We start from the raw sequence: 11,846 nt of genomic DNA on the forward strand, positions 1-11,846 counted from the left end.
ATATCTGGGAATATATTTAGTGTTACAGTATTTCCAGTCATTCATAGACTGTATTTCTCACTATTAAAATACAGCCATAAAGTAATTTTAATATTACTATTAAAATAACTGACTAAAACCCATGTATGATCTAGCTCTTTTGCTGGCTTTATTTAATTTTAAACATTGACAATGTGTTTTCTATCCATTAGGAAAATGCTTGGACTCTTTGTTTTGCAAACTGCTGGAAACAAAACCCAAGCATTTGCATATTAGTTAAAGTTTTGAGTTGACTAGGGTCAGACTCGGGAGCAAGGGGGAGGGTGGTAGGAAGGAAGCACACAGAAAAGACATTTTTTTAAGGTTCGAAAGAAACTAAGACCAGTACAAATATTCCCAAAAGTTGTTTTTATTATGGAATTAGCTTTTCTGCCTAGGCAATTATTTTCTTTTGCTGTTTATAATCCAGACTTCTATAGTATAGTATAGTGCTAGAGTATGGAAGTCTGAAAAATCGGATTGACTCGTCTGTTTTTATCATCCAAAATGACTAACAGACCACTCCATGCAGGACGTCAGGATACTTCTACAATAAAAGTAGAAGTTAAAACTACAAAAGACAAAAAGGTTTACTGGCTTTTTTCAGCCTGAATTAGTTGGTTAGGTAGTGTTAGAATATAATTTCTCATACCACAATGACAGATAAATCTGTAAATTAACTTTAAATATTTAACCTGATATATTTCAAAACAGACTTGATCAATGAACATCTTTTTAAAGGCTTTTAGACAAGTAACACTGCTTTTCTCATCAGGCTGCAGTGGTCTTGTGCACCTAAACTACATAATATGTCAGTTTAAAAACTATCAGAGCACATCAGCTCATAGAACCGTGTAGTGAGTCCAAACTCTCCAACTGTGCAGTCTTCCTGGTTTCTGGAATAGACCTTCTAATCATCCCATGCCTGGTGTTTGGCTGAAATGACTGAAGGCAACATTAATGGAGTAATTGCTGCATGGCATTTCCCCGAGATACATGTGACTTCTCACCTTCAGCTTCTTTCTCTGTCAGCTCACAGACGGCAGAGGAAACCCTGCACAGTGAGAGGGCAGCCACAAGAGTCTATTTGAGAACAGAAGCTGAAGTTTTGATGAGCAGTGGTTTAGCTGCCTCTAGGATGTCCAGTTCAGGGTCCAGTGAACGACCAAGACCTTCCAGAACCATGATGGCAAAGATGATGGAAGCAAAATTGCTCTCGAGCTTCACCTAGAACCATAAGCAACTGAATGAACAGAGTGGACTTTTTTTTTTTTTTTTTTGAGTCCATTCCACAGAGGCAACAGCTCTAGCTACACTGAGAGGGAAGGGAAGAGGCTGGGGAGAGCATAGGCACATCTGAAACTATCCTGCAACTCCAGCACTTGGAGCTTCAGGATACAATGAAATCTAACAGCAGGCCCAAAAATGAGACAACAGTTTCAGGGTAAGTGCCCTAAGGGAACCCAAGAGTTTGTTTTTCAGTTCCAAGAAGGGGGATGGAATTTTTTTCTTCCATACTGGAATAGCAGGAGCTTAGGAAAGCTCACCATTGCTAGTGTAGTTATAAGCTGCAGTAGCATCTAACATACCTGAACACATGCACTTGTCTAAGGGGGAGGTCACCTTCTGAACAGCCACCAGAGACCCCCATGAATCACAGAGGAAACGATCCTCTGCTCTGCGTGCAAACAAACTACTCCCCAGTTCCCAGCCAGGCACCAGGATTGTTTCAAGGCATAACAGGGCAGTAAGAATTCATGGAGTTGGGAGGACTTGCTTTGTAAGGGCATAAATTACATTTCATGTTATTAGAAACCAGCTTAATAAGGCTTAATGACAAAAACCTCTAACTAAGGAACGTTTAGGGGTACCATCTGCAGGCTGGGCAGCCCTGTGGCTGACACTCTCATCTCTAGTTAAGGCCACCACAGCTCTGTTGATTTCCAAAGTTGTTTCCAACCCTGGAAACTTGTTCCCCAAATACTATCGGTTATAGGAAGGAATCTTTGTTCTGTGAGCAACTCCTCACTTTTGAGGCCTCTAACAAACCAGTAAAACAGCCTAGTGCTGTTACATAACCACATATCAAGAAAGAGGTCCAGGGAAGAAAGCGTGCAATGATATAAAAGTGGAACATATATTAGATTTCATTTTCTGCTTCTAAGAGACTACAAAAGAGATAGGAAAAACTATGTGTTACAGCAACATTTCTTTTAGTAAATAGTATCAACCATTAAATGCAGCACTAAGACAAAACCCAACAAAACAGAAATTGGCCTCAGGAGGGTACATATCAATTCCTGAGAAACAGTATGCCTGCAGCACCTGGATGCATTCCTGCAGCCCCCCTCCTAGCAGTTCCTTTCAGAAGTTACAGTCCCTCTCCTTGTCAGCCCTTCACGTTCCCAGCAGTTCTCCCTCCCTTAATGAGCTTCCAGCTGATGAAGGCAGATGGTGACAGGACCTCACCTTATGGGTCATCAGTAGTTTAAAGACATTTGAGAGGAGATTTGCCACCTGAAGCTGGAATACAAAAGGAGAAGTTAACAACTGATCAAAAAAACCTGTGGTCAAGAAGACTGAGCCACCTGAGTGACAGGCAGGATTCTTCTAGGTGTTTGTTAGCATTTGGTTCTGGTGGTGGGACAAGGTAGTTGGGCTGACAGCAGCTAACATGGAGGTATGATTCCCCCACAACCCCACCCAGGATCCGGAGTTCAGCTGTGACCCACAGCTCTGCTTACCTGCCAGCCCAGGGAGGCTGAGCACGCCTGACCTCACAACATGCACTGATTTGCTCAACACCACCACACTACACTCTCTGAAGTACCCAGGCTGGCCTTAGCTAACAGGACACAAGCTGTAACATCACACTCCGCAACTCCTCACAGGGAACTGCAGATGTTAGAGATTAAAAAAAAAAAAAACAACCCACAAACAAAAAACCCCCACAACCAAACACACACACTTTTTTTTAATTAGAAGGAAATAAGAAAGGATTTGTGGACTTTTGCTGCACCTGAGAGACTAAAAGCACCCCAGTACTGGTTGGTGGTGCTGAGGAGATCAGAGCTGGCCTTTCCACATGGATCATTCTGAAAGCCAAGTTGCACTGAACTGGAGGTAAGCGAGGGTGGGACACTGTGCACTTGCCTTTCCTAGGGCAATGGTGTTCCCCCGGACCTTGGTCACTAGTTCTGCCATTTCAGCTTTGAATCGCTCGATATCCTGGCACTGGTTAGCACGGGCATGATGAAGGATCAGTTCTGCCACTCTCTCCCCCTGTGAAAAGTCGAAAAGGAGAATCACAACTTGACCAGTGGTGCCAGCAGGCCTTCAGGAGCTGCACATCATCACTCCCAGCAGGCCTCTGCCGCACAGCTCCCTGGAGGAGCCGTACTGCAGGGAGAACTCCCAGGGCCATGTTCTTCCCTTCCAGCAACAGAGACCCAACAAATCAACAGAAGCAGGTGCAAAAAGAGCAGAACTGGTCCAAAAGTCTTAGCAGTTATCTGGCAAAACCCTCCTTATTTTTCTTGTAGGGTAGAACACAACAAAGATCAATCTCAGTGAGTCAGAAGTTTCAGGGGGAAAAATAAAACCCACAGGATTGGCATTTTCTTCTCAGCAGAGGAGATAAGGGAGCATAGAAGGGCATATATTAACCTCTCTTATGGGCTAAATCCAACCTTCCATATGCAAACTGCAGAGGAAGAGCGAGCTGATTCTACACCAGCAGATGCTTGGTGAGAAAGAGGGGGGAGCCATATTCAAGCTTCACTTGTGAGAGGCTTTATACCTCTTCTTGGAAGACATGTCTGACAGCAACGTACAGAGCCAGAGGCCCCAGGTTTGGCAGTGAGACTTGGTGTTGAAGTTTTTCACCTGCACATCATGAATTACACCCAGCCTGAGCTGTGCCTTCATGCATTTGCAATCAAGTGTTTGCAGTTTTTGCTTAGTAGCTGAGAAGTAAGTCTGGCAGCACAGGATGGGCCTGAATACACAGTTTAGCACCAACACCTCGGTATGCTCCAGCAGATTAAACAGACCAAGTTAAAGCATGCCCCTCTTGAGATATGCTGGTGAGCCACCCAACCCACAGCTGAGAAACAGCAACATGCAAGTATGAGCACAGATGCTTGTTCTCAGAATGAGCAGGAGACATCAGCACTGGATTCTCTAGTCCATCTGAGAGTGTATTTTAAATAAGTGGGAAGATAAAGTAGTTCCCCTTATACAGAGGAGCTTGGCAGAGGCCAGACCCGCCCCCGCCCCATTTTGCTTCCTCTTTTCTACAGACGCTGACACAACAGCAGAATGGGGGATGGCATATGGGCTTTCCTGCAGCAAGGCTGCAGAAGGGAACGTGTGTGGAAGACCAAGATGTTAATCCATTCCCCCCTCTTGTCTAGCAAAACCTGGCAGATTCTGCAACAGTCTCAAGTGTGAGTGGCTCCCAGGCAGCCCTAACTTGCATCAGAAGCACTCCTAACCTGGGAGTGGCAGCCAGTGCTTCCCATTTAACACCTTCTGTCTCCTGGGCCACTGAAATCGCTCCACTCTGGGAGCCTCCTTGCTGTAGCTGAACATCTTACCCCTGTGTCTGGTGTAGCTTCCATGCTAGCAAGTCTCTTCTCCCCTCTTAGGGAGGTTTGCAAAAGGAAATCACAGAATTGTCTAGGTTGGAAAGGACCTTGAAGATCATCCAGTCCAACCATCAACCCAACATTAACAGTTCCCAACTACACCATACCCCTCAGCGCTAAGTTGACCCTACTCTTAAACACCTCCAGGGATGGGGACTCCACCACCTCCCTGGGCAGCCCATTCCAACACCTAACAACCCCTTCTGGAAAGAAATGCTTCCTAATATCTAGTCTAAACCTTCCCTGGAGCAACTTGAGGCCATTACCTCTTGTCCTATCGCTTATTACTTGGTTAAAGAGACTCATCCCCAGCTGTCTGCAACCTCCTTTCAGGTAGTTGTAGAGGGCGATGAGGTCGCCCCTCAGCCTTCTCTTCTTCAAATGGAGAAAAAACTATCACTTGGGCCATCAGACTCCAGCTGTCTCCCTTCCGCACCCTCAGCTCCCCAGCCCCGTGCCAGAGGCCTCACCTGGCCCTGGACCACGGCCGTGAAAACTGCCCGGAAGTTCTGCATGTCGGTGCTCTGCAGCTCCGCCACGATGCCCGCGTCCAGCAGCACCAGGCAGAGCTGCCTGAGGGGCGGCTGCACTTCCACCACGAGTGTGTCACACAGGTCCACGATGGCTGTCTGTTCCTTGCAGCCAGGGCTGACACGGGCCATGCCTTGAACCAGGATGTTCCCAGGGTGCAGGTCAGCATGGACAAAGTTGTCAACAAAGACCTAGAGGACAGGCAAGTCTTAAAGCAGCTCATTCCCACCAAACATGCCCATGCCAAAACTCCCCTGGTCTGTTCACCGTCATGTGCGTCATCCTAGGCAGCAACACAGCAAACGGCTCCTGCTGGAGACCAGCTGTGCTGAAACGGCACGGGTGCTACTCGCTCTAGGAGTCGGCAGGGCTGTGTGAAGCAATCCTGTGTGTTTGCTAGAGGTCAGGTAGGACAGCCAGGAGTCCCAGCAGGAACAGTAGCCCTCTTGGGCAATTAACCCTAAACTGGGGGCACACCGGTGGGTCCTGGCAAGGAGTAATGCAGTAAGGACGGGCCATTTGCCATTCAGTGGCATGGGTTATAGCAAATGGTTAAGTTTGTCTAGTCCAGGACATCAACCCACATCACAACTGTATTGAAAAATAAGAAAAATGAGTTGAGAGAAGAGGAAACAAATGTATGTAGTACTTCTCTGCCTCTGCTAGCAGTTAGCACCAGAAAGGACTAGCAAGAGGGCAAACACAAGACAGTGCCTTAGCCCTCCTGGCCTCCTGGGACTGCAGGACTTCCTGCCCCAAGGAGGTTTATTTCATGGATTTCTCCTACAAATTTGTCCAGTTGCCACATAAATAATTAGAGCTGTGTGAAAAAAGGAGGTTTTTTTAGGTGTTGCCTGCAAAAATGACCTCTGATAAATTTATGTCCTCCTCATTGGTCTGTTTTGAGAAACCATACACAATAGATCCAAACTCAGTCTCATGCACTCATGACTGCATATATCTGTCATAAGCTACTCATTTGTCTGCTTTCCAGAGTTAAGAGTCCAAATTATTTCACCATTCCAGTATGGAAGCCATTCCACACCAGTAATCACCCTAGGTGCCTTCCTCTGCACCCCTTCTAGTTATATTACAGCCCTTGAAATGAAGGGTCCTGGACAGTGTGGGACTGGAACTGCACAGAGTATTCAAGAAACAGGTTTTGGTTGGGGATTTTTTGTAGGTTTTGGTTGGTTGGTTTGTTTTGGGTTCCCCCCCCCCCCCCCCAAAGAAACAGCCATAATGTTTCTTTGCTCCAATTCTTTTCTACTCCTAAAATTTGAGGTTTTTGCTTTGCTCCTAACCATTGATTCCAATGTTGGTGTAAAAACTATTCTAGTTCCACCATTGCTTTTCTGAGTGGTAAAAGCAATTTCAGAGTCTGTCATACTACACAGAGTCAGAACTGCAGGCCTCCCCATCACCCCAGCATGATGTTGCAGTTATCAGCTGAATTTCATCTGACACTTACTGCCCACGCATTCAGTACTGTGAGGCTCTTTCGCAACTCCTCCCTGTTAGTTCTCATGGTTCCTCACGAGACAATTGTGTCACCCTCTCAATACTCCTTTTCAGATCATTTGTGATTATTTCAACCACAGATGAACTAGACAGACAGAAGCTGAATCATAAGCTGAATCTGGCCAGGTTTGTTTTCTTTACTCCGTATTTAGTTCTTCCTTAAAAAAAGGCAGTTTTGGAGGAGGATTCAATACATGAAGAAAGTAGCTAGCTGTTTTCCCTGTGAGTTGCATCCATAGTCTCTACAGAGAGCATGATATTTGCTAATTACATTGCACTTTATAGTACTTGGGCAATAAGTGAATATTCATTAAATAGATCAGTGGGTTTCCTAAGCAATGCACTGATCAAGTTGAATAGGATGACCCTACTGTGTGCAAGCAGATCGCCCTTCTGCAGTGGAAGAAGCTCCGTGTCAAAGTCTACAGGAGTGGTGTGTCTAGCCCAGGCTTTACTCAGACCTTGTGTCACACTGCACATGAAGTACAGCCCCTCCCTCTGCCAGTTCAGGAGCTCCACAGTGCTCAAACAGCCCACGTCACAGGTTACCACAAGATACCTGGCATTCACAGGCTGGCTCTCCGTGGGGAGAAGGGTAGGAGACAAGGGAAGCAAACAGGTTCTCTCTTTAGCCCTGTTGTCTTATTACCCCAACTGAACGGCTTCTGCAGGAAGACAACCTTCACTTCCAGCCTCAGCCAAGTGCCTACCATCTTTAGAAGCATGTCCATGCCCATCTTTGCAATTCTCTTCCTCAGCTCTGTGGCAATCTCGGCATGCAGGTAGTGCGAAATAGGCTCACTCTCCTGAAAAAGATGGAGCTGGAGTCAAACACACCCTGTGTCCCACCTTCAACCACACCTTTACCTAGGTGCCCAGAACTGAGGGAAGGTGGTAAGAATACCCTAAGAAGGACCTGCTCAGCAGCGGCTGGACCTACTGTGATGGAGAACATCAGAGAAGCAAGGGTTTGTTCTTTGGAAAGGCAGTGATATAGCCTGGGGCAGAAATATTCTTGCCAGGACCACATGCATGAAAACTAAGGCTGAGGGTAGCTTTTGTCTGTGACTCAAAAAGCCACAAGGGAAGTGAGGCAAGCATCAGAAAGGGTCAGATCGCTGGGCTCCTTGCTTTGACCCACCACAGCAGAGAGCTGAAGTGTGGTGTTGGTTTGCAAAGCACAGGCAAGCGCATGGTGGCTGGACACACTGCTGGTCTGCTTGGTTTCAGGCCAAGTGTTCACTTCTGTATGGAGTTGTCTGCAACCTGTCTTCCAGGATGCACTGTTTACAAACAGAGAGAGTGGAAGAGACACTGAGGAAGGACACCAATCTCTTTAAGCAAATAAGAGAAAAGTATCCTTCTGCCTCTGATCGATCGCTCCTTCTCAAAGAACACCTCTTGACATGTTCTCCTAAGCACCTTCTCATTGCTACCACTGTTCCAAGACCCTCAATTCTTACCTCAAATGTTTCCACTAGAACATCTGTCGTTACCAAAGGCCGAACGGGAGTTGGAAACTTCACAAAATTGACATCTAGAAAATTTTGTCGGAAGCGCTCCAGATTTCTGGCTTCGTAGCGTAAGTCAATCTCAAGGGAGAAAAAGTAGGTTGGAAATTAGATGCAATTAGAATTAGATCTTCAGGATCCTGTATGAAGATATGACTGTACGGTGCAATACTCAATACCAACACAACTAGTCAGAGAGCCAGAAAGAAAACAAAAGAGTGGTGCTTCGTACATGCTTATAGCTTTCCTGATGGAAGAGTAGAGTAACAGACTGGGTAACAGCTGGCCCACAACCCAGCACCTTCGAAATACGGGTGACTCTTACTACAGGCGTGGTGTCTCCAAACAGACCAGGACTGAATTATTTTCAAGGGTAAAACAGATCCTGAACCAAAGCTTACTGTCCAAATAGCAAAGCAGGCAGAAAAGGTGGAATTGCAGCCTTAGCCTCACTTTACAGATAGGCAGCCACAGCAGGAAGAAACATGATGTAACACATGTAAATTAATCCACTATGCAAAGTCCTGGCCCCAGCTCTTCAGTGATGTGGTGCCTTCACACAAGGGCATCTCTCCTGCCCACTGCTGCTGCCCAAGGAGGCAGGATAACCTGGCCTCCCCTCTCTCATCTGGCAGTGGGGAATATCCCAGGAATATTTGTTCTTTCAAAGAGAAATGGAAGGAAATTACAACAAGCCTATCTGATGCTCTCCTAAATCCTCAGTCTTCAGAGCATACACCAAAAGCTCTGCCAGACTGAACCGGTGCTACTGATCTCAAGTCACATCTGAATACAGTCAACAGTTTACAACTTGGATTTACTGTGCAAATTTTTTTTGCAATAGCAGAAAAGAATTAAGGCTTTCAAAAGCTTATAACAGGCTTCAGACTCTGCAGTCTAGTCACAAAAATGAAATTAGCAGATAATGGTTCATTTTAATAGAACCATAAGCCTAATTAAGCCTGTGGTGAAATCTTTGTAAGTTTGGTAGTAAGGACGTTTCCAGACTGTGTCTTTATAAGACATTACTAAATCAGGATGTTTTCAGATCTATCTGTAAAGCTTAACTTTACCGATACTATGAGTGATGATAATACAACATAGGATGTATTATTAACTTATGTAAAAGTGTATTAGTTATGCCAATACATATACCTCAGCGCTAACGAACATGACCAGTGAGCAGATTGCAAACGAATGTGTAGGACTGAAGAGTAAAAACACACATCTGAGCACTTGTTTGGAGAGATTCTTTTCCTAAGGAGAGGTCTCTCACCAGTGTTCATCTTTCACAATGCTGCAAAAAGGACTGAGACTATGGCTAGCTAGCTGTTCACGCTGTTCACTAGAAAACATACCCAAAGTCTAAAAAAATATTTTTAAATCTAATAAAGATTGTTAAATTTTTTCATTGGTTTGCTTTTTTACTCTGGGAGCATATAAGCTTTCCTACAGTAACATTACGTGACTGATTAGCATAAAGAACATAACTAAAGAACAAGCAAGCCTTCATCTAAGCCTTTAAAAAGTAGCAGTATGAGCAGTTAGAGCTAGCCAGGAGCAAGACAAAGGGCTGTTTTGTTTCAATATGTGGGGACCATGGCATGGCACGCACCTGCTGAATCATAAGCTTCTCAAACTCCTCCACAATTTCTGTCAAACTGAGCCACTTGAATCCAGGGAGAAGTCCAATGATGTGGCTACCCATCTTCATGAGAAACAGATCCATCTGGACTTGGTGGACCAGCCCAGGGTGCAGGACCTGCACAAGAATGAACAGTGGCAAGATCAACTCCGCAAACACTCCATTTCAATCAGCTCAAGTGATACTTTCCAAAAAGACAGAACACAGCCTATTAGGCTGGGAGCTAACAACGCTTCCCCAGCTAGTCCTCAGAAGAAATCACATTTTGCCATGTATTAAGTTGTAAAGAAACATTTCATAATTGTTAAATGGAATATATCTGTGCTGGAGACTAGTCTCACCCAATGTCATTTTCCACTATTTTCATGCTCCCACCCTCTCCCTGCCATGTAGTACTGACTAGTATTTGGAGCAGCTCAAATATAACATTTCTTTAAATAAACTTTGCTGGAAAGAACCTATCTGTTCCAGATTTTTTCATGTGAGCAGAGAAGGGGTTTCATTGTCTGGAAGGTAAAACCAAGCTTAAATATCCATTCTTTTAATGTAAATTGGGCCCTTGTAAGCATTTCTGGTATCCACGTGCCACGTCAAATGGTGCCATAGGCACTGAGTGTACTTGAGCTCTCCGGGCTGGGAAGAGCTGGGGCCACCAGAAGTCTGGATTGCAGCTGGCTGGAACCAAAGCACTGAGAAAAGACACCCAGGGAGATGAGCATCACTACTGTCACTCTACCTGCCCCTAGCCAGCTTCTCATCTCCCTGGGAATTAACTGGCCTTATCCAGCATGCTCCATTGTCACACATCTACCGGTCAGATGACTTACTTTAATGGCTACAGGCGTGAGATGTCTGGCTGACGAAGGATTTGCGTTCAGGAGTGGTTTGGCCATCTGCTCCATAAGGGACGTCCCGCTCACAGGGCTTCCCCGGGAGCAGTCTGCTGGGCTCAGCTCCACCCTGCTCCTCTCCTCCCGCATCTCCTCACTCTTCCTCCTCCTCAGCCACCTGAGGAGGCCTCTAAAGCCTGACACTTCCCATGCTTCAAAAGCAGACCTTAATTCTGAGCGCTGCACTAGCTCCTTGGCCTGGGAGCCCGCAATAGCCGTGAGGTCAGCATAGGCTTTATACACCTGGGCGACGCAGCCCGAGCCCACCGGCTCCCGGCTTTGGAACTCGAGGATGCCCGTCCAGCCCTCGCCAAAGGCCTTCCTCAAGAGCTCATCGGTGTGGGCCCACGGGTGTGGGCTCACCTCGACGTGCAGCTTAGAGAACTCATCGCAGAAGGCCTCGGAGAAGAGGTCCCTCCGGGTGCTGGCCCACTGGCCCAGCTTGACACAGGTGGGGCCGGCGGCCTCGGCCGCCCTCCGCAGCAGCCGCAGCCACAGGGTGCCCAGGCCAGGCCACAGGCGGCTCAGCGGGTAGAGCAGCAGCAGGGGGCCGAAGCGCAGCAGCAACCCGCAGGCCCGCAAACCCAACCGGAGCGCCAGACCCAAGCGCCGCAGCGGCCCCCGGGCCGGCCGCTCCGGGCCGCGCTCCCCCGCCCACACCGGCCGCCGCTGCCCCGGCCTCTCCTTCCAGCCGGTCCCAGCGGGCACCACCAAGGCCACCGCGACCCAGCGCCCGGCGCGCAGCCCGCCGCGCCCCGCCGCCGCCCAGCAGGCCGGCGCCCCCCTCGCCCCAGCGGCCCGCCCGAGGAGGGGGCGCGGGAGCGGCAACAAGCGCGCGGCGCCGCCCGCCACCATCGCCCGCCGCCGGTAACGGCCGCCCGGGGCCCGGCGGGGCGGGGCAGAGCGGCGGGGCCAGCCAATCAGCGCCGGCGGGCGGGGGCGGCCCGCCCCTTAAAGGGACAGGAGCGACCGCCCGGGAGGAGTGAGGCGACTGTTCCCGCCTCGCAGGTGGCACCTGAGGCCTGTGGGGGAGGAGCTCGCCTGAGCCGCAGCCCCCCGAGAGGGAGCGTCCCCCCAGGCT

At 47.9% G+C, this 11,846-nt stretch overlaps 1 protein-coding gene across 1 annotated transcript; it reads right to left on the minus strand.

Annotated features, from left to right (window-relative positions):
* Positions 1-372: 372 nt before the first annotated feature.
* On the minus strand, positions 373-11,620 carry ADCK2 (aarF domain containing kinase 2). Its single transcript, XM_074871806.1, has 8 exons — positions 10,703-11,620; positions 9,846-9,992; positions 8,183-8,311; positions 7,430-7,525; positions 5,138-5,389; positions 3,172-3,300; positions 2,488-2,541; positions 373-1,245 (listed from the first exon to the last, which is right to left on the minus strand). The coding sequence occupies exons 1-8, from the start codon at positions 11,618-11,620 to the stop codon at positions 1,102-1,104; spliced, it is 1,869 nt and encodes a 622-aa protein (XP_074727907.1). The 3' UTR covers positions 373-1,101.
* Positions 11,621-11,846: the final 226 nt, after the last annotated feature.

Source organism: Strix uralensis, chromosome 5, assembly GCF_047716275.1.
Source record: "Strix uralensis isolate ZFMK-TIS-50842 chromosome 5, bStrUra1, whole genome shotgun sequence".
NCBI classification, from domain to species: Eukaryota; Metazoa; Chordata; class Aves; order Strigiformes; family Strigidae; genus Strix; species Strix uralensis.

What these genes read in the sequence shown, in the direction of transcription:
- ADCK2 (XM_074871806.1), bottom strand. Translation starts at nt 11,620, where the DNA reads ATGGTGGCGGGCGGCGCCGCGCGCTTGTTGCCGCTCCCGCGCCCCCTC. An exon ending in TGGACATGCTTCTAAAGATG is followed by an intron (nt 5,390 to 7,429) that starts GTAGGCACTTGG and finishes CCTGTCCTCTAG; the next exon opens with GTCTTTGTTGACAACTTTGT. An exon ending in CGGCCGTGGTCCAGGGCCAG is followed by an intron (nt 3,301 to 5,137) that starts GTGAGGCCTCTG and finishes GACTTTTCACAG; the next exon opens with GGGGAGAGAGTGGCAGAACT.